Consider the following 23,693-nt stretch of genomic DNA (forward strand, 5'->3'; position numbering starts at 1 on the left):
AACTCCGTCTCAAAAAAAAAAAAAAAAAAAGAGTTAGATGCAATCTTTGACAGGGCAAAAAACACTAGAGCTTCTAAGAATGTTTCTGAGGATGTGTTGTAGGGTAAATGTCCCCAGCCCTCTGTCCATGGCCTGTTAGGAACCGGGCGCACAGCAGGAGGTGAGTGGCAGGTGAGACCGCATTCCCGCCTGAGCTCCGCCTCCTGTCAGATCAGCAGTGGCATTAGCTTCTCATAGGAGCGTGAACCCTGTTGTGAACTGCACAGGCCAGGCATCTAGCTTGCACGCTCCTTATGAGAATCTGACTAATGCCTGATGATCAGAGCTGGAACAGTTTCATCCCGGAACCGTCTCCTCCAACGCCCCCGTCTGTGGAAACATTGTCTTCCATGAAACCCATCCCTGGTGCCAGAACGTTGGGACTGCTGCTGGGAGATGCAGGCAGAGGGTGTTACCTAGGCTGACAAGGGAGAGAGAGCAGCGTATCTCTGCCAAGCATGGGTACTCTGAGCTTTTATCTTTGAGTGAATCACTTTGTGGACCTCCACATAGAAACTTCAAAGCAAACTATGTTTCTTTTTCTGGGTGCTAGTTGTTGCTCCGGGAGAACGGTGGCATAGACTGTTAGTAGAACAATACGTAATCCCGGGGAGAGAATTTACGTTATACATCAGAGGTCTGTGATCACTGAGGATCAGAAATAAGTCCAACATTAGTCAGAAGAGCTAGTCCACGTCCAGTTGAGAAATTGACCTTACTTACTGAGGTCATTATTGAATTTATCCATTAACTCATCAAATACCAAGCAGTCTTCAAAGCCCTGAAACAAGAAAACAAATGGGAAATAAGAAACTAGAAATAATAATTTTTAAAAACCCTTATTACTGATTTTGAACAGACCTTCCACTGGTGAAGATAATTCACAGACTGTTTATCCTCAACTAGTACATAGCAGTTGAGTTGTCACATGATATTGAATTATGGTTAAAAATGACCACTGGGCCTGGGCGTGATGGCTCACACCTGTAATCCCAGTACTTTGGGAGGCCGAGGTGAGCAGATCGCTTGAGCTCAGGAGTTTGAGATCAGTCTGGGCAAGATGAGGAGACCCTGTATCTACTAAAAATACAAAAAAATAGCTGGGTGTGGTGGTGTGTGGCTGTGGTCCCAGCTACTCGGGAGGCTAAGGTGAGAGGATCACTTGAACCTGGGAGATGGAGGTTGCAGTGAGCTGAGATCGCTCCACTGCACTCCAGCCTGGGTGACAGAGCAAGACCCTGTCTAAAAAAAAAAAAAAGAAATAAGAAAAAAGAAAAAAAAGTAGACTTCATGCTTGACTGTGTTATCTTTGTCCAATTTACATATATATGATATAGCAATTTGAAATTCGACCAAGATTTTACATTACTGTTTTAATTTTGATAGATTCCATTACTTCTTTGAGAAGAAGAAATCATTATATTGCTCTACCATAAGTTTTAAAATTATACTTAAACTATTCAAGTCTTTAAGATTCACATTTAGAGCAATTTAATGATAGGATAAAACTGCTTACATACTAATTTAGTTCCTATAACTCAAGATTAAAGCAATATTAAGAAGTCCACAAAATTAATAATGTACTATGCTAAATACAGAGAGGATAGAGAATTGAAAACAATGTTTCCTGCTTCCTAGGAATTCAAGCTACAGCTTTAAAGGTAGTATAAAGATTTTTTTTTCTTTTTGTTCTTTTTCTGTTCTTTTTTTATTATTATTTTAGATGGAGTCTCGCTCTGTTGTTGAGGCCGAAGTGCAGTGGCACAATCTCGGCTCACTTCAATCTCCACCTGTTAGGTTCAAATGATTCTCCTTCCTCAGCCTCCCAAGTAGCCAGGATTACAGGCATGCGCCACCATGTCCAGCTAATTTTTGTATTTTTATAGAGATGGCATTTCACCACATTGGCCAGACTGGTCTCGAACTCTTGACCTCAAGTGATCTGCCCATCTTGGCCTCCCAAAGTGCTGGGATTACAGGCATAAGCCACTGTGCCTGGCCTAAAGATATTTTTTAAATAAAATATTTTTCACATCAATTATAAAGATTACATCTGAAACAAGCAGATTTATTTGTCAAATCAATTATATAGTCTCAATACTATAGAAGTGAGAGGTACCATATAGGGCTGAGATAACAGTTTTATATTCTTTTGTTTAAGTTAATTCATTTACTCTTCACAACTCTCTGAGGTAGACACTATTAAAATTCCAATTTAATTAAATTTAATTATTGATTTTTTAAAATTTATTTTGAAATGCAGTCTTGATCTGTCGCCCAGGCAGGAGTGCAGTAGCACGATCTCGGCTCACTGCAACCTCCACCTGCCAAGTTCAAGCGATTCTCCTGCCTCAGCCTCCCAAGTAGTTGGGACTACAGGCACCTGCCACCACACCTGGCTAATTTTTTTGTATTTTTAATAGAGACGGGGTTTTGCCATGTTGACCAGGCTGGTCTCAACCTTCTGACCTCAAGTGATCCACCTGCCTCAGTCTCCCAAAATGCTGGGATTACAGGCATGAGCCACCGCGCCCAGCCTAAAATTTCAATTTTATAGATAAGGAAGTAAAGATAAGGTAAGTAAATTGCGCAAGAATATATTTGCAGTAGATTCTGGGGCCAAGATTTAAAACCAAGTGTTCTAATGCCTCCAAGGCACTTATCCACTGTGCTACAATTAATGTCTTCTTACGTTTTTATAAAACAAAATGTTTACCGCTGCTTTGTGGAAAATATAATTGATTAGATTCACAAGCTATTTTTACTTGGAATATATGCCAATAACCAAAATAATATATGATTAATGATTATGAAGCTATTAGCACATACACACACACATATACACACACATACACACACACACAAATTAGTTTAGGATTCCTTGAAATGAATGTTCAACTTTTAAACACTATTTCTTTTCTGAATTCTTTTTCTAGCCAAAATAGTAAAATTTCCATGAAGGCAGTAGTGTTCAACATCTAATCAGCTCATAGTTTTACTTAACCTTGTCACTCAGGTTTCCCTTTCCTTTGGAAAGAAAAAGTAGAAAAGAAAGAGATCCTTGAGGAATCGCCACACTGTCTTCCACAATGGTTGAACTAGTTTACAGTCCCACCAACAGTGTAAAAGTGTTCCTATTTCTCCACATTCTTTCCAGCACCTGTTGTTTTTTTAATGATCGCGTTTCTTTTTTTTTTAGGGTTTTTTTTTTTATTATTATACTTTAAGTTCTAGGGTACATGTGCACAATGTGCAGGTTTGTTACATATGTATACATGTGCCATGTTGGTGTGCTGCACCCATTAACTCGTCATTTACGTTAGGTATATCTCCTAATGCTATCCCTCCCCCTTCCCCCAACGATCGCTTTTCTAACTGGTGTGAGATGGTATCTCACTGTGATTTTGATGTGCATTTCTCTGATGGCCAGTGATGATGAGTTGCAAGGTCAGAAAATCAAACACCGCATGTTCTTACTCATAGGTGGGAATTGAACAATGAGAACACTTGGACACAGGGTGGGGAACATAACACACCAGGGCCTGTCAGGGTGTGGGGGGCTGGGGGAGGGATAGTATTAAGAGAAATATCTAATGTAAATGATGAGTTATGGGTGCAGCGAACCAACACGGCACATGTATACACATGTAACAAACCTGCACGTTGTGCACATGTACCCTCGAACTTAAAGTATAATTAAAAAAAGAAAAAATAAGTAAATAAATAAAAGAAAGATAATTTTGGATTATTTTCTTTCTTTGAGGCTAATGTTACATATTTATACATACCTAGAAAAAAAATTTTTTTACATTAAGTCTTGAATTGCTGATAGCCAAGTTTCCAAATTTTGAGCTACTGGTACATTTTTTTCTCTAACTGAACAGAATACTATATGGTCAGCCGCATATACCCAAGTTCTGGATATATGGATTCGATCAAGTCTGGATTGGAAATATTCAAAAAATAAAAACAAAAATAATGTAACAATAAAAAGAATACAAATAAAAATATAGTATAACGGTTATATACATGGCATTTGGTTATATACATGGCATTTCTATTGTATTAGGTATTGAATACGGTATAACGGTTATACACACGGCATTTCTATTGTATTAGGTGTTGGTATTATAAGTAATCTAGAGATGATTTAAAGAACATGGGACCCTTTTCTTCAACTCCAGGCAGTGCAGCTTGGGGAAAAACTCCCTTCACTTGGGGAAAGGAGAAGAAAAATATAGAGGTCTTTGTCTTACTGCTTAGGTACCATCTAAGCCACAATAAAATAAAGCACCAACTAGATTCCTGAAGTCCCTGATTCCAGGCCTTAGCTCCTGGATGGCATTTCTAGTCCCACCCTGGGCCAGAAGGGAATTTTCTTCCTTGAAGGCAATGACTGAGTCCTGGCAGGGTTCACCACCCGCTAACTAACGAGCCCTTGGGCCTTGAATAACCATCAGTGGTAGCCAGGCAGTAGTCACCGTGAGCATTAGGCAAGACACAGTACTGTGCTAGCTTCAGGTATGACCCAGCACAGTGCCAGCTGTGGTGGCCACAGGAGTGCTTGTGTCACTCCTCCCCCAACTCCAGGCAGCCCAGCATGGGGAGAAAAACTTCTTGTGGTTCAAGGAACAAAAGAGAAGAGACTGAGATACTTTGCCTAGTAACCCAAGGAATTCTCCCTTTAGGGCAATGTTTCATCTAGACGCATCATTGTGCCTCTATGACTTGGCAAGAGTTGTAACATTCCTGGGCTTAGGGCACCTCCTAGTACTGATACAGCTGCAGTGACCACAAGCTTAGATCACAACGCTCATTCCCCTTGGAATACCTGGAAAGCTATCTCAAGAAGGACAGGCACAAACAAGCCCAGACTGTGAAGACAAAATAGACAAAATAGACACCTAACTCTTCAAAGCCCAGACATCAACAAACATCCACAAGCATCAAGAACATCCAAGGAACATGGCCTTACCAAACGAACTAAATAAGGCACCAGTGACCAGTCCTGGAGTGACAAAGATATATGACCTTTCAAAGAGATAATTCAAAATACTTGTCTTGCAGAAGTTCAACAAACGTCAAGATAATACAGAGAAGGAATTCAGAATTGTATCAGATAAATTTAACAAAGAGATTGAAATAATTTTTAAAAATCAAGTAGACATGTTGGAGCTGAAAAATTCAATTGAAAAATGCATCAGAGTCTCTCAATAGCAGAATTGACCAAACAGAAGAAAAAATTAGTGAGCTGGAAGACAGTCCATATAACAATACAGTCAGAGGGAAACAATAAGAATAAAAAAAATTAAGCATACATGTAAGATCCAGGAAATAGACTGACAAGGGCAAATCTAATATTGTTGGCCTTAAAGAGAATATGTATAGAGAGAGACATCATGGTAGAAAGTTTATTCGAAGAAATAATAATGAAAACTTCCCAAACCTAGAGAAAGATATGAATATCCAGGTACAAGAAGATCATAGAACACTAAACAGATTCAAGCCAAATAAGGCTACATCAAGGCACATATTAATGAAACTCTCAAAGGTCGAGGATGAAGAAAGGATCCTGAAAGCAACTAGTGAATATAAGCAAATAACCAAAAGGAGCTCCAATATGTCTGGCAGCAGACTTTGCAGCAGAAACCTTATAGGACAAAAGAGAACGGATTGGCATATTCAAATTGCTAAAGGAATAAAAGCTTCCAATTTAGAATATTGTATGCAGCAAAATTATTCTACAGACATGAAGGAGAAATACTTTCACAGACAAACAAATGCTGAGAGATTTCATCAACACCAGATCCGTCTTACAAAAAATACGCAAGGGAGATCCTCAATATGAAAGAAAAGGATGTTAACAAATGAGAAAAAAAATCACCTGAAGGTATCTAATTCACTGTTAATAGTAAGTATACAGACAAATACAATATACTCTTAACGCTGTAACTGCAGTATGTATGTATCTTTAGTAGAAAGACCAAAAGGCACATTTATTAAAAATAATAATTACAAGAACTTTTTAGAGGTAGTATAAAAAGATAAATATAGAGACAACAAAACCTCAAAATGCCAAGGGGATGGAGTTAAAGTGTAGAGTTGTTTAGTTTTCTCTTTGTCTTTTCTTTTCTTTTCTCTTTTTTCTTTTTTTTTTTCTTCTTTTCTAATTAGGGTTAAGTTGTCATCAGTTTAAAATACTTGGTTGTAAGATGTTATTTGCAAGCCTCATGGTAACCACAAAACAAAAACCTATGGTAAATGCACAAAAAATAATAAGCAAAAACTTAAAACATACTACCAGAGAATATCACTTTTACACAAAGAAAAACAAGAAGGAAGGAAGGAAGAAGAGGACCAACAAAACAAGCAGAAAAGAAATAACAGTAGGGCAGTAGTCAGTCCATACCTATCATTAATAATTCTGAAACTAAATGGAAGAAATTCCCTAATCAAAATACATACAGCAGTTGAATGTGCAAAAAGATAAGACTCAACTATACTCTGCCTACAAGAAATTCACATCACCTATAAAGACACACATCAACTGAAAATAAAGGGATGGAAAAAGATATTCCAAGAAAATGGAAATCATAAAAGAGCAGGAGTTGCTATACTTATATGAGATAAAATGGATTTCAAGACAAAAACTCTAAAAACAAACAAACGAGGTCATTATATAATGACAAAAAGTTCAATTCAGTAAGAGAATATAATTGTAAATATCTATGCATCCAACATAGGAGCACCCAGATATAGAAAGCAAATATTATTAGAACTAAAGAGAGTGATAGACCCCAATACAATAATAGCTGGGTACCTCAACACCCCAGTTTCACCTTTGGACAGATCATCAAGACATAAAATAAAGAAACAGTCTATAAGAAATGGACCTAATATGTATTTACAGAACATATTATCCAAAAAAGGCAGAATACAGTTTATTTTCCTTAGCACATGAAACGTTCTCAAAGATAGATTATATGTTAGGTCACAAAAAAAATCTCAAAAAAATTTTAAAAACTGAAATCACATCCAGTATCTTTTCTGACCACAATGAGATGAAACTATAAATAAATAACAAGAGAAACTTTGTAAATTATACAAACACATGGAAATTAAACAATATGTTCCTGATTGACCACTGGGTCAATGAAGAAATTGACCAATGAGGGAATGTAAAGATTTCTTGAAACAAATGAAAATGGAAACAGAACATACCAAAACCTATGGGATACAGCCAAAGCAGTACTAAAGTTAAAGTGCATAGCAATAAATACCTACATCAAAAAAGAAAACCTTCAAATAAACAACCTAACAATTGTGCCCTAAAGAGCTAGAAAAGCAAGAGCAAACTGAATCCAAAATTAGTTGTAGGAAAAAAAAAAAAAAAGTTTTCCCCCTAAGACAGTGAATTGGAGGCAATGTTAGCATGCCTCTCCCACTTGGAAAGATAAGATGTGGTGTAGAGATATGCAGAGATATATGTAGAGAATATGTAGAGATACACACTGTGAACTTTTTTCCAGGAGGCAACACAGGAACTTAACAGGAAAATGGAAGGAAACCATAAGACCCTTTAAAAGAAGAGGTAGGTTGCAATCTATACTATAAGCCAGGTGAAAAATTGTAAGTCCTCAAAGTGTGAGAGGGTGAGAGCCTGCCTCCAGGATATAAATCCCCACTGGGGAACCTGGCAATCCAGCCCATGGGGGAAGGCGTTAACCCTACCAAGCACTGGAACTGATTTAGTGAGCAGTGGGGAATATAAAAGCAGGAGCACCAGCTGGAAGAGACTTGCAGACATTCCCGGTCTCCAGTACAGACCAAGGGAGGTTATTGCTGATTCTACATCACTGGGAACCTCATGGAAGTCTGCAAGCTAACTCAGGCAGCAGTCACAGGTTGAGAGAAGTTCCCAACTAAAATCTGTGATATAATCTCAAGTGGGGATGAACTCCCTTGGCCGGAACTAGGGCGTGAATGGGAAGTGTACCACAGCCACGAGTGCAGAAGCTGGGTGCCCTGGATTTGTGGGTGGATTGGGAGGGGAGTGGCCTGAAAGTCACAGTTGCTGTCTCTGAGGGGAAGGCTTATGGCCTAGGACAGTTTTGAGCTCTGAGCGCAGACTTCCTGGAACTTAGCTAGCTGTTGCTAGCAGAACACTGTGGAAGTAAGGCCTGCCTTGCCAAGTGCATGGAAGCTGGGTGGAGCTTACTGCTGCCTGCTACTCCCTAAATGCTGTGCAAACTCTTCAGTGAAGCAGAGGCAGTTGTCCTCGTCCCTGAATCATTACCCTAGTGGCCAGAGAACTGTCCCCTGGCCCCCACAGGGAATGCTGCTTGTGCTGCTTGTATGGACCTGCCCAACACAACCCTGACCAGGCTTCGCCCCTCCACCTACCCTGGTAGCTTAACACAAAGCACAGACACTTTTGGGAGCTTGATTACGTGACGGGCACCTCACATAAGAAACCAGAGTACCTCCCCCAGGTAACATAAGGCAAGCAGAAATCGCACTGCCACCACCACAGCTGGTGCTCTTTTGCAAGTACCACCACCTGGCTGGAAGCCAACTGACACAGTCCATTACAGCATCTGCAGGTAGAATAACCTGCACCCAGGAAGGAGAAAATTTGTGTGTGACCTCAGCTATCACCGTGATATGGTTTGGCTATGTCCCCACCCAAATCTCATCTTGAATTGTATCTCCTGTAATTCCCACACGTTGTGGGAGGGACCTGGTGGGAGATAATGGAATCATGGGGGCAGTTTCCCTCAGACAGTTCTTGTGGTAGTAAGTCTCATGAGAGCTGATGGTTTTATAAGGGGAAACCCCTTCCACTTGGCTCTCACTCTTCTCTTGTCTGCTACCATGTGAGAAGTACCTTTTACCCTCCACCATAATTGTGAGGCCTCCCCAGCCACATGAAACTGTGCATCCATCAAACCTCTATTTCTTTATGAATGACCCAATCTTGGGTATATCTTTATCAGCAGCATGAAAACGGATTAATACACACCATCATCTGCACCACCCTGGCTAACCAGGAAGTCCTAAGTCTGTCTACATGACCAGTTAATTACTCCTACAACCTGCATTTGAAATAGCCAACACACTAAGCCTATTTATAGCCAAGGAATCACAGAGTCTGTGTCACTCTCCTGCCACCTCCATCAGAGCTGGTACTGGTACCCACTGCTAGAAGACAGGTCACATTACTGGATCCCTTGCAGACATTCCCCACGGTGGCCTCAAGTGTGGCAGCCCCACTGTGTGGGTGGACCTAGAGGAGCAACAGTATTCACAGTAGTCTACCTCTCAGGGACTCCTAGTCCCAGGGGAAAGAGGAGTGTACCACATCAATGAAACACGCAATGGGACAAAAGAATCTGGAGAGCAGGCCTGGAGTCCCAGATCTTTCTGCTGGTGGGAAGTTTATTTCATCAGAGTCATGTTTGCAGTGCTGGGCTCAGCAAGAAAAGTCTGCAGTTCTAACCCAATAGTCAAGCAGCCCTGGTGCTCATGAAGAGTCTTGGAAAAGAGAACTTCTTTTCCTCCTCATCCACCACTGCAAACACAGTGGGGATGGGCTTCTCCCATGGAAGTTTGGTAAGGGTGTCCTACAGACAGCCATTCTGGAACACTTCAGGGTGACTGCAGCCCCACATGAGGGAGCACCCTTCAGGCTCAGGCTTGCACAAGAGGTAGAGTCACAACTCTTCTCTACGTGGAATATCAACATTTCTGCAGTGAAAAAAGGTGCCTGTCTGATCTGAATAGCCAGAACACTGGGTCAGGGATGTATCTGGGAGGTGGATCACTTTCCAGCTGGCCTGGCAGGGGAGGCCAGAAGGAAAAAGGGAGGAGAGGTGGCTCTCACCCTTTCCCCTGAAAAGACTTCAGTGTGTTTCACTGAGAGCTCCCCCAACCACCTATGTCAAGGCTGGGACCTCTGCCCACCATTTCATATTGCATTTATCCACCTGCTTTAGCCATAAATAGTTTCTGCCCAGGACACCTTCTCTACTGGCCTGAAACCTGAACTATTCAACCCAGTAAATAAAATATTGGGGAAAAAATAAATAAATAAAAAAGTGCACATCATGGAAAATGAGATGAGCTTCAAAATATCTCTACCATTCCAACCCCATAGGAGAAAGTGAACTTGTACGCACACCAAGGACATTGCTACTACAACCAGCATCTGAGAAAGCCAGTCATCAAACAAAGACTCTCCATAACCAAGGAACTCACACAGACTCTTCAACCCTGAAACAGCAAGAGCTGAATTAGGCTACAATAAACTATAACCATTAAAATCACATCCTTAAAGGGTAAAAAGGAAATTAAAGAAAAACACAGTTGAATCAAAAATAAATTTAAAAATAATTAGAAGAAATAGTCTACCCAAATTAGATGGAACCAGAAAAATAATTCCAGTAATATGACAAAACAGGGTTCTATAACAACCCCAGAAGATCACACTGGCTGTCCAGCAATAGATCCACACCAAGATGAAATCTTTGAAATACCAGATAAAGATGTCAAAACATTATTAAGTTACTCAAGAAGATGCCAGAGAAAGGTCAAACACAACATGAAGAAATTTAAAACATTCAAAATATGAATGAAAAATTTTCTAAAGAGATAGATATTTTACAGAAAAACCAATCAGAACTTCTAGAAATGGAAGACACACTTAAAGAATTACAAAAGGCAGTGGAGCATTTTAACAATAGACTAGACAAAGTAGAAGAAAGAATTTCAGAGCCCAAAGACAAGGCTTTTGGATTAACCCAATCAAACAAAAATAAAGAAAATATAATCAAAAGAAATGAACAAAGCCTCAAAGAAATATGGGATTATGTAAAATGGCCAAATCTGAGAATAATTGATATTCTTGAGGGAGAAGAGAAAGTAAAAAGTTTGGAAACTAATTTGAGGAAATACTTTTCTGACCCTGCTACAGATTGAGATATGCAAATCCAAGAAGCTCAAAGAAGTCCTGGGAGACTCATTACAAAAAGAACATTCCCAAGGCGTATAGTTATCAACTTATCTAAAGTCAACATGAAGGAAATAATTCTAAGAGCAGTGAGGCAAAAGCAACAGGTAACTTTTAAAGGAAAACTAACAGCAGACTTCTCAGCAGAAATCTTACGAGTCAGCAAGGATTGGGGTCCTGCCTTCAGCCTCCTTAAACAGAATAACTGTCACCCAAGAATTTTATATCCAGCAAAACTTAGTTTCATAAACGAAGGAGAGATAAAGTCATTTTCAGACAAATGCTGAAGGAGTCTTTTACTACCTAATGAGCCATACAAGAAATGCTAAAAGGAGCTCTAAATCTTGAAACAAAAGGTTGATATGCACCAGTATAGAAACTCTTGAAAGTATAAAACTCACAGAGCCTATAAAACATAACACAATGAAGAAAACAAAGTATCTAGGTAACAATTAACATGATGACTGAAACAGCACCTCACATCTCAATACTAATGCTGAACATAAATGCTCTAAATGCTCCTCTTAAAAAATACAGATTGTAAGAATGGATAAAAACATAAGAAACCAAGTGTCTAATGTCTTCAAGAGACTCACCTAACACATAAGGATTCATACAAACTCAAGGTAGAGGGGTGTAAAAAGATATTCCATGCAAATAGAAACTGAAAGCAAGGAGGAGTAGCTATTATATCAGATAAAACAGACTTTAAAACAACAGTTAAAAAAAAAAGACAAAGAAGGCCATTACATAATGATAAAAGGATTGATCCCACAAGTAGATATTACAATCCTGAATTTATATACACCTAACACTGGAGCTCCTAAATTTATAAAACAATTACTACCCAATCTAAGAAATTAGATAGAAATTAACACAGTAATAGTGGGGACTTTAAAACTACATTGAGACAGAAGTCTCAATGATCTGTCTAAGTGCTGTCAATGGATTAAACCACACTCTTGAAAATATAGATCTAACAAATATTTACAGAAAATTCTATCCAAGAACTGCAGAATGTACGTTCTTCTCATCAGCACATGGAACATTCTTCAAGATAAACCATATGATAGGTCATTAAACAAGTATCAGTAAATTTTTAAAAATCAAAATCATATCCAGTTATCTTCTCAGCCCACAGTGGAAAATTAAACTCAAGATTAATTCCAAAAGGAAATCTCTAAACTATACAAATACATGGAAATTAAACAATCTTCTCCTGAATGATTTTGAGGTTAACAATGAAATCAAGATGGAAATTTAAAAATCCTTCGAAATGAATGATAATAGTGACACAACATACCAAAACCTCTGGGTTACAGCAAAAACAATGCTAAGAGGAAAGTTTATAGCATTAAATGCCTACATAAAAAAGTTCAAAAAATCACAAATTGACATCATTATGTCACACCTCAAGGAACTAGAAAAACAAGAACAAACTAAACCCAAAGTCAGCAGAAGAAAAGAAATAACAAAGATCAGAGGAGAACCAAATGAATTTGAAACAAAAAAATACAAAAGATCAACAAGACAAAAAGTTGACTGTTTGAAAAAAGGCTCAAAATCAATAGAACATTAGCTAGTTTAACCAAGAAGGTATAAGAGAAGATTCAAACAAGCTCAATTAGAAATGAAACTGGAGACGTTACAACGGACACCACAAAAATACAAAAGATCTTTTGAGACTACTAGGAACACCTTTTTGCACACATACTAGAAAACCTAGAGAAAAAGGCTAAATTTCTGGACATGTACAAAACTTCTAGATTAAATAAGGAAGAAATAGAAACCCTGAAAGGACCAATAACTAGCAGTGAGATTGAATCAGTAATCAAAACACTTGTCAACAAAAAATAAAAGCCCAGAAGGACTCCCAGTTGCATTTTACCAGATATTCAAAGAGTTGGCACCAATCCTACCGAAACTATTCCAAAAGATTGAGACAGAGGGAATTCTCCCTAACTCATTCTATGAAGTCAGTATCACCCCGATACCAAAACCTGGAAAGGACATAACAAAGAAAGAAAACTACCAACCAACATGTCTGAAGAACATCAGTGCAAAATCAAAACAGTGCAAAAGACAAAAACCATATGATCATTTCAATTGATGCTGAAAATGCATTCTGTAGAATTCAACATCCCTTCAGGATAAAAATTCTCAAAAAACTGGGTATAGAAGGAATATATTTCAACATGATAAAAGCTGTATATGACAACCCCACAGCTAGTATCATACAAAATGAGGAAAAACAGAAAATCTTTCCTTTCCTCTAAAATATGGAACAAGACAAGGATGACCATTTTCACCATTTTTATGCAACGTAGTACTGAAAGTCCTAGCCAGAGCATTTAGACAAGAGAAAGAAATAAGGAACATCCAAATTGGAAAAGAAGAAGTCAAATTATCCTAGTTTGCAGAAAATATGACCTTATGTTTACAAAAACCTAAAGACTCCACCAAAAACACTATTAGAACTGATAAACAAATTTAGTAAAGTTACAGGATACAAAATCAACATACAAAAATAAATAGCAATTCTATATGCCAAGAGCAAACAATCTGAAAAAGAAACCAACAAGGTAATCCCATTTACAATAGTTACAAATAAAATAAGATACCCAGGAATTAACCAGGGAAGTGAAAGATCTCTACAATGAGAACTATAAAACATTGATGAAAGAAATTGAAGAGGACACAAAAAAATGGAAAGATATTCCACGCTCATGGATTGGAAGGATCAATATTGTTAAAATGTCCATATTACCCAAGGCAATCTACAGACTTAATGCAATACCTATAAAAATAGCAATGTCATTCTTCACAGAAATAGAAAGTATAATCCTAAAATTTATATGAAATCACAAAAGACACAGAATATCCAAAGCCATCCTGAGCAAAAAGAACAAAACTGGAGGCATCACATTACCTGATTTCAAATTATGCTACAATACTAAAGTAACCAAAACATCATGGTATTGGCATAAAGACAGACACATTGACCAGTGGAACAGAATAGAGAACCCAGTAATATATCCACATTCAATTTTAGCAAAGGTGCCAAGAACATACATTGGGGAAAAGTCAGTCTCTTCAATAAATGGTGCTGAGAAAACTAGATAACCACATGCAGAAGAATGAAACTAGACCCCTATCTTTCACCATATACAAAAATAAAATGAAAGTGGATTAAAGACAAATCTAAGACTGGAAACTGTGAAACTAATAGAGGAAAACATTGAAGAAACAGTCCGAGACAGTGGTCTGGGCAAAGATTTTCTAAGTAAGATCTCAAAAACACAGGCAGCCAAAGAATAAAACAGACACATAGACCTTTGGAACAGAATAGAGAAATCAGAAATAAATAGGACGAATGGGATCATATCAAGCTAAAAAATATTTCTGCAAAGCAAAAGAAACAATCAACAAAGTAAAGAGACAACCCACAGAACAAAGTAAAATATTTGCAAACTACCCATCCAACAAGGGATTAATAATCAGAATATATAAGAAGCTCAAATAACTCAGTCAGAAAATAATGAATAATCCAATTTAAAAATGGGCATAATATTTGAGTAGGCATTTCTCAAAAGAAGACATATAAATGGCCAGTGGGTATATGAAAAATTGCTAAACTTCACTAATTATCAGTGAAATGCAAATCAAATCTACAATGAAATATTATCTCACTTCTGTTATAATGGTTTTGATCTGAAAGACAAGTGACAACAAATGCTGGTGAAAATGTGGACAAACGAGAACTCTCATTTGGTGGGAATATAAATTAGTACAACCACTATGGAGAACAGCATGGAGGTTCCTCAACAAACTAAAGATAAAACTACCATATATGGCAGCAATCCCACTGCTGGGTAAATATCCAAAAAGAAAGAGCATCAGTAAGATAAAGAGATATCTGCACTCCCATGTTTATTGCAGCACTATTCACAATAGCAAAGATATGGAATCAACCTAAGTGTCCATCAATGAATGAATGGATAAAGAAAATGTAGTATGTATTCACAAGGGAATATTATTCAGCTATAAAAAAAAGAATGAAATACCATCATTTGCAACAACATGGATGGAACCGGAAGATGTTAGTGAAATAAACCAGGCACATAAAGAAAATTATCACATTATTTTTTACTCATATGAGGGAGCTAAAAACAACTAAACTAATGGAGATAGAATGATGCTCCCCAGAGACTGGGAATGGTAGTAGGGTGGAAGTATAAAGTGGAGATAGTTAATGGATACAAAAATAGTTAGATAGAATGAATAAGATCTAGTATTTGGCATCATAATAGGGTGAATGTGGTTAACAATAATTTATTGTATATTTCAAAATAACTAAAAGAGAGGAATTGGGGTGTTTCTAATACAAATAAATGACAAATGCTTGAGGTGACAGATACCCCAATTACCCTGATATGGTCATATACATTGTACGCCTGAATCAAAATATTGCATGTATCACATAAATATATAAAACTAGTATATATCCATAATAATTAAAAATTAAAAACATTAGAAGTAAAAATGCATACGGGAGATTCTCTGTAGATTATATGCAAAAACTCTACCATTTTACACCAGGGACCTGAGCATCCATGGATTTTTGTATCCCCGGGGTCCTGGAGCTGATCCCTTGGTGATACCAATGGATGAGTGCATTATGCTTTCTGCTTTTTTCTACTATGGATTACTGGATTGAGTAATCCAAATTCTGATTAGAGTTGGTGATCAATCTAGCTACACAGCTGGTATGATTGCTGAATTGACTGTGCTTTCAGGGATTATGTGGGGATAGTCTTAGACATGTTTTTTATTTAAGACTTGTTAGCTGAGACTGACCCAGAAATATTTCAGGGACTTACCTAGGGAAAAAGAACTTACCGCATTCATTCCTTGCCCAAAAAACGGCACTATAGCATGAGCTGCATCCCCCAGCAGCACACAGTGAGATTGAAAGTGAAAAGAAGAGCACTTTACAGATATCATGGGCTGGGCAGGCAACAGGAAGAAATCTTGCACCAGGAGTTTCCTTCAAAGGAAAATAATCCAAATGTAAAGACATCAAATCAGGTATTAAATCCTGCTAAATTCTTTCAGATTTACTAAATTAACTATCACGAAGTTTTGTTGAAAAATACACAAGAATGCCAACAAGAAAACAGAAAAGGGAAAAAATGAAGTCTTCCAGTCCTAAAATTCCATTATTCTAATTACCTTCTTGGTCTGCAACAACGTTCATCACATTAAAAATAAGAGTTTGGCTGCATTTGAATAATTTAAATATTTCTGTATCATATGTTATTAAAACTTTATTATCATGCACATGGGCCATGAGATTTTCAAATACAGCAGTGTATTTTAGGTTTCCATAAAAAAATTGAGCAAATGCTGCTGTGCATTTGATTAGAAGACAATAAACCAAAATTGAAATTAATGTGAATCTTTATGTATTTGGAAATGGATAATAGTAATAAAACTAGCATTTGGGGGATGGGAATCATTTGGTGAAATGGTACAAACTTTAAGTTGGACAGGAAGAATAAGTTCAAGAGATCTGTTGTACAACATGGTCCTTATAATGAAAAACAAACAAAAAACCTAGTATTTGTAAAGCATCTGTAGAAGTGTTGAGGAAGCTCTAAGTCGACAAATAGTACCTAGCCTCAAGAATCTTAAATCTGGCTGGAAAGGCAAAAAATAGCCGTGAAACCAGTTTGAAAGTACACAAGGGCTAATTCTGGTGTGCAGAGATTTCTCTTCACAGCTGGAGAAGGAGGGATCCATAGAGACTAAATGAGTCTTCAGGAAAGAAAGTGACTAGCAATTTTTAAAAGACCCGGTATGGGCCAGCAGTGGGTTATCCCTTTTACATAATTAGCTCATTTAATTTTCACAAATGCCCTATGGTAGATACCCATTTTAAAGGTGAAACTCAGGGAAGTAAGGGGCGGAAGTTGTATTAAAATCTTGCTCTGCTATAGACTGAATGTTTATGCTCCCCTAACATTCATAGGTTGGAATCCTAACCTCCAATGTGATAGTATTTGGAGATGGGGCCTTTGGGTGGTGATGAGGTCCTGGGAGTGGCCCCCTATTAATGGGATTAGTGCTTTTATAAAAGGGACCCCAGAGCGATCCCATGCCCCCTCCAGCATGTGAAGACACAGCAAAAAGACTCATCTATGAACCACGAGGTGGGGCGTCACCAGACACCGAATCTGCTAGTGCCTTGATCTTACACTTCTCAGCCGTTAGAACTGTGAGCAATACATTTCTGTCATTTATAAGCCACCGAGTCTATGGTAGTTTTATTATGGCTCACTGAACTGACTAAGGCATACTCTCTGTAGCATTGCGCTGCCTTCAGGAAGACATCATTGGAGGTGTCTAGATAGCCAACTTAATATGCACCAAGCCTTGTGTTGAATGATTTATAGACATGATCTCATTTAGTCCTTGTAACAACCCTTTGGGATAGGTTCTACTATTTATCAACCTTTTACCATGAGTGGAATATGGGAAAGCTTACGTGGCTAGTAGGTGTAGGATCCAAGACCTGAGGCTGCCAGATGTATCTGCTGGGCCAAAGATTTGTGTATCTACCAGTAGAAAAAAGTTCAGCCAGTTCCTGTGGCACATCAAGCCCTAAGGAGCCTGAGGAACCTGCATAAGATGCACAAAAGCCTCGGGACATTGGTGACTCATCTTTCCTGGAAGAACTGGCCACGGCATGGGTGTTTTTCAGAATTCCTGCTCACAGCACAATATCCACTTAGACTTTTGCTCTAATATGGGTTTCTGTCCAGGTTACTGCATGATCCATCATGTTTAACCCAAACTGAAATCAGGTGCATAACCTTTATTTGAATTTGGAATAATTCAAACAAGTGCAGCAAAAGGCACATCTTGCAACTTACTCTCCAATTAGAGGGATGGCATCCGGAAAGTATTTCTGGAAGAAATCTATCACATCATTACTGGTTAGAAGTTTATCAAACTCATCAAAGGGCATGAACAGAGTACATGTGAATGATTTGCTCTGTGAGAAGAAGAGAAACAGAGTGAAAGGGGATAGAGGCCAAGTGATGCTGACACTGTAGGTGGATCCCGAAATCACAGGACTTCTTGCTGTGACGAGGGAGCTTTTGGAAGGAATGTCCAAGCAGACAGGAAAGGCACTGTCACTTTGTTCCACTGCTCCCAAAGAAAAGCTCTGCCAAGTCCCAGGGGTGCTCTCCAGCTTCTTTGATTATTAGGACAATTTCTATATTGTAAACTCTCCATTTTCACACAGCAAATACTACACTCTTTTTTTTTTTTTTTTTTTTTTTTTTTTCTGAGATAGCATCTTGCTCTGTCGCCCAGATTACAGTGGGGTGATCTCAGCTCACTGCAAGCTCCGCCTTCCGGGTTCAGGCGATTCTCCTGACTCAGCCTCCAAGTAACTGGGATTACAGGCACGCACCCTGCTAATTTTTTGTATTTTTAGTAGAGACGGTGTTTCTCCATGTTGCCAGGTTGGTCTGGAACTCCTGACCTCAGGTGATCCACCCACCTCGGCCTCCCAAAGTGCTGGGATTACAGGCATGAGCCACCACGCCCAACCTACATTCTTTAAATAACTAGGCCGGGCGCGGTGGCTCAAGCCTGTAATCCCAGCACTTTGGGAGGCCGAGGCGGGCGGATTACAAGGTCAGGAGATCGAGACCACTGTGAAACCCCGTCTCTACTAAAAATACAAAAAATTAGCCGGGCGCGGTGGCGGGCGCCTGTAGTCCCAGCTACTCAGGAGGCTGAGGCAGGAGAATGGCATGAACCCGGGAGGCGGAGCTTGCAGTGAGCCGAGATCGCGCCACTGCACTCCAGCCTGGGCAACAGCGTGAGACTCCGTCTCAAAAAAAAAAAAAATAAATAAAATAAATAAATAAATAAATAAATAACTAATAGGTTGGTTAGATTTGACATCTCTTTTTCTTCCTTTTAAGATAGTATTACTAGGCCCTGGACCCCAGGACAGATACCAACAGAAAGAAAAAGACCCCAACCTGGGAAACAGCGATATCTACCTAGGAAAAAAGTCTCTAGGGTCTAATGAAAGAAAAGCCATGCTCTCTTTTTTTTTTTTTTGAAACAGGGTCTTGCTTTGCTTTCCAGGCTGGAGTGCAATGGGATGATCACGGCTTACTGCAGCCTCCACCTTCGGGGCTCAAGCAGTTCTCCCACCTCAGCCTCCTGAGTACTTGGGGATGCGCATTTCACCATGCCTGGCAATTTTTTTTTTTTTTTTTTGATAGAGGCAAGGTCTTGCTATGTTGGCCACACCAGTCTCGAACTCCCGAGCTCAAGCAATCCTCCTGCTTTGGCCTCCCAAAGTGCTGGGAACACAGGTGTGAGCTGCTGCGCCCAGCCCCATGCTCTCTTTTGATAATGCATATTCCAATGTACTACAGACCTTAAAGGCTGAATCGCTTCCTAATAGACAACCTAATCTCTTTGGCTTTTCTGGGAGGGCCATTTCTTCCTAAATTGTCTTTAGTGGAGATGACAGGCACCACCACACATAAACTCTCGTTACCCATTCATTTAAGTTAAATCTCCTTTCCAAAGTAAATAACTGGAAATCCTTCAGATTTTTCCTCAGTCATCCCAAAGTTTCAAAGCTACAATCACTAAATAGATTAAACAATGAAGAGATCAATTAGGTATATACATTCTAAGTACAAACGTAAGTAATAAACAACATTAATTACAGATGCAAAATTACAGTTGATAAAAAATTCTATACTACCATGTTAGGAAGTGCAATCATCATAAAGGTATTTCTAGGCCAAATATGCAGATAATTAGGTTCCATGGCATACTGCAGAAAAAAGAATATATGATTGATTAGTGCAATTATATAGCAAACCTATAAAACAGACTCAGCTTTATAATAGTTTCCACAGTAATTAAAACCAGTACCATATATATGATGATATGCACATCTACTGCTACATAAAATAGAAGTTGTCTTAGAAAACACTTTGTATTCTGTCTTTATAAACTCAACCTTAGATAGGTTTTTTTGACACCAGGTATAATTCAAAATTTCGGAATACATGCGTGTGTGTGTGTGTGTGTGTGTATATGTAAGGAAAAAGACAGAGAGAGAGGGAACATCTTATGTTCTCAAATCTTGAATCACACCTGGTATAATTATACCTGGTATATAAGCACACATACATACACATATCTAGATGTGTACATGTGTGTATATGCACACATGTATAATGTATGCACACACATTATGTATATATTTATATAATTTTTTTTTACTTTATCTTTTGCCTTATTTCAGAACTTATCTATACTGGACAGAAAAGTCTTACATTTAAATTTCATGAGCCAAACCAAAATTTTAGAAACAAGCTTCTTATCGTTTGTTTCCTATCACATAAATAATAGAGAAGAGTCTTATCTCTTTAGTAAGTCCTCTGTAATTACTATTAATACAATAACAGCCTGAATAAGTATTAATTGCTTGGGTAGATCAATTGACCCAAAGACCCAAGTGACCCAAATTTTTGAAGGTTCCCAGGGGTATTATATACATGGAAATATGCAAACAATTTTCCAATTATTTCAAATTTGTATTATTTTTCTACAGATGTTTCGAGAGCACCTTCCATGTATATCTTACATAGTAAGAATACCGAAAAAACAGCATAGTCTTGCAGCAAACATTTTTACACTGTATCATAGTTATTTGTGTCTTAGCTGAAGGGACTGTGCCTTTCTTGCTTTTTTAGCCTCGGACTCCCAAAGAAAGCCCAACACACAGACACAGAAGTGAATACGTACATAACTCTTGACCTTACAGTGCAGTCGAATAGGCAACAGCAATACATATGAAAAACAATTACTTCTTTTTAACAGTAATACTAGTGGTAGAAAGCCATTTACCCAATCTCTTGCCCCCACTCCAACCATCAGAGGAGTGCAAGTGCCTATTTCATGCATTACATTAAGAACAAAAGAAAAAAAAAGACAAAGAAAAATAGAGAGTCTCATAAGATTGTTTTTGGGCCATGGCAAAATGTTCCCATGTCTGAGTCACATTGCTATGCCTAAACAGTGTTCTTAAAAGAGTGGAGACATTTTTTAAAACCATCAATTATTACTATTTATTATGTATACCTAGAAAATAAAGGGCTTACTTAAATCTAGCAAGCACAGTTCTTCTTAAGTGTGGAACAATTTTTCAGCAGAATTCTGTTATCCTATAATCCAGAGTTACAGATTCTAGGCCATGAGAACTGAAGCTATCTGAAAACCAGTACAAAAAGCACTAAAAAATTAGCGAATGCATTTTGACCATGAGGATGAAATAGAAAGGTAAGGAAATGTGAAAATATGGATTTTACTGGCAGATATTTAGTATTTAACAACACTATCCCATATTGACTAGCTGTTTTACAGTTGTCTGGATTTCCAAGGATAGATGAAATCAGCATCTTAAAAATGTATGCTTTATATGCAAATCAAGTATTTAATGTTGTTTGCATATCCATACTTATAAGCCAATATCCTTACTGTTTCTGTTAGCATTTTTTTCCTTAACAAGTTCCTATACTTACTTGCTTATGACAACATCAAAAATTACATACCACTTATTTGCCTGTGGTCACATACGGTTTAACCAGGAAATGAGAAAAACACAATAGAAATCACTTTGCAACCATTTTCTAGTCATTTTATCTAATAACTATTATTTGATTTAATCATGGTTATAAGAACCCTGGATTGTCAGTATACTGAAGGATTCATCATCAACCTGTTTTTTTCTCCCAAGAGAACATAGACAAATGATATTATTCAAATCCTTTATGTGTTTCCAGTAGGAGGGTTGTAACTTCTCCCTTCCCCTTCCCCTTCCCCCTCCTCTTCCCCTTCCCCTTCCCCTTCCCCTTCCCTTCCCTTTTCCTTCCTTCCCTTCCTTTCCTCCCTCCCTTCCTCCCTTCCTCCCTCCCTCCCTCCCTCCCTCCCTCCTTCCTTCCTTCCTTCCTTCCTTCCTTCCTTCCTTCCTTCCTTCCGTGAAGACAGGATTGGGCTATGTTGCTCAGGATAGAGTGCAGTGACATGATCTCAACTCACTGTAGCCTTGACCTCCTAGGCTCAAGCAATCCTTCCATCTCAGCCTCACAAGTAGCTGGGACCACAGGGTGTGCCACCATCCCTGGCTGATTTTTGTATTTTTTACCAAGAACAGGGTCTCCCTATGCTGCCCAGGCTGGTGTTGATCTCTTGGGTTCAAGCCATCCTCCTACCTTGGCCTCCCAAATTGCCAGGATTACAGGCCTGAGCCACTATGCCCAGCCTTCTCCTTTCTTTTTCACTCAAGAAAGCATATCAAAAAAGAAAGGACTGAGAATTGTATTATTAAAAAGATACCTATGCATCCAATTTATTATTAATTACAAAGTTCTTGTGATAGGCCTCAAAATGGATCAAGACATGTTGCTGAGAACGACTGCACTAGAATATGCATTTGCACTCATGGTGCAAGGGTTGTGCGAAGGCGTTGAGAAAGGGCAAGGACTCACATCTCCGTTCTTAGGTGGAATAGTCAACTCCATGTACCCATGAGGAATGTACTGCTGACTGTAATCAAAGCGAGGTTTCTTCATCAGGTGAGATCTGACAGTTGAATAGGCTCCATCACATCCTACAATAAGGTCACAAGTGACATCTTTGGGAACTTTGTCAGATCTGAAAAACAGAACAAAACATCCAAAAGAAAAATATGTCTAGTGGTGAAAATGATGATGTACCTCTGGGTGTGAGAAGCAGTGGCTCCACAGATAACTTAGAAAGCTCACTTTTACATGTTTGATTTGGAGCTTTGAGTTAATAGATGTAACATTTAGATGAAAACACTTGTCCCAGTCATACATTTGCTTATGAGAATAGCACAACACCCTACTGATTAATAAAGACATGGTAGGCCACAGAAGTGTGACAGGATTTGAGATTTTTGCATGAAGAAGGAGAATCTTGAAAACAGGGCAAGTGTTCCAAGTGTACAAATGAATGTGTGTACAACCACAAGGATGTGACCAGGATTTTCTAACAGTACATTTGGCTTGAGCAGAGGTATTAGAAGAAAAGCTTAAGAAAAGAATACAAGGTAGGGAGAGAAAGGAAGAGGAAAAGAAGAGAATCTTGAATGTTAAGATAAAAGATTTGAAAACATTATTCTGGCAAAAGGGAAACTGAACTTTTCTATTAGGGGAATGATGTATGAAGAGTTGCAATTTAAGAAAACTTCCTTGGCAGTTTGAAGTGAAGGCAGAATGCCAAAGGGAGCAGAAAACAGGGATGAGGTGATGGAAACATATTATAGTACATGTGCAGGGATGACAGCCAGAAGTACTGTCCTGCAGCTAGAAGGAGGAAGACAGACTCTGAAGCTGGTAGAAAGTAGGAGATACTGAGGAGTGTTCTAGATTTAATGGGAGAGGACAGGGGGAAGAACACATCATGAATGATTCTAATTATTCGGGCATTAGTTCTGGGGAAGTCAGGAATGGAATGTGATCTGGGAGAAGCAGGTGATCAAGGTTTTAGATGTGTTTGAGATAATGGCAAG

At 38.5% G+C, this 23,693-nt stretch overlaps 1 protein-coding gene across 1 annotated transcript in view; it reads right to left on the reverse strand.

The window, feature by feature from the left end:
• Positions 1-23,693, reverse strand: part of KMO (kynurenine 3-monooxygenase) — a 59,662-nt gene that overhangs the window by 5,415 nt on the left and 30,554 nt on the right. Inside the window, exons 7-11 of the mRNA XM_001093900.5 lie at positions 22,648-22,813; positions 19,854-19,925; positions 17,983-18,104; positions 15,947-16,094; positions 763-820 (exon numbers count right to left, since the gene is read on the reverse strand). Coding sequence (XP_001093900.1) covers positions 763-820; positions 15,947-16,094; positions 17,983-18,104; positions 19,854-19,925; positions 22,648-22,813 — 566 coding nt within the window. The remainder of the gene's footprint in view (positions 1-762; positions 821-15,946; positions 16,095-17,982; positions 18,105-19,853; positions 19,926-22,647; positions 22,814-23,693) is intronic.

The sequence above is a fragment of the Macaca mulatta genome, chromosome 1 (assembly GCF_049350105.2).
Source record: "Macaca mulatta isolate MMU2019108-1 chromosome 1, T2T-MMU8v2.0, whole genome shotgun sequence".
Lineage (NCBI taxonomy): Eukaryota > Metazoa > Chordata > Mammalia > Primates > Cercopithecidae > Macaca > Macaca mulatta.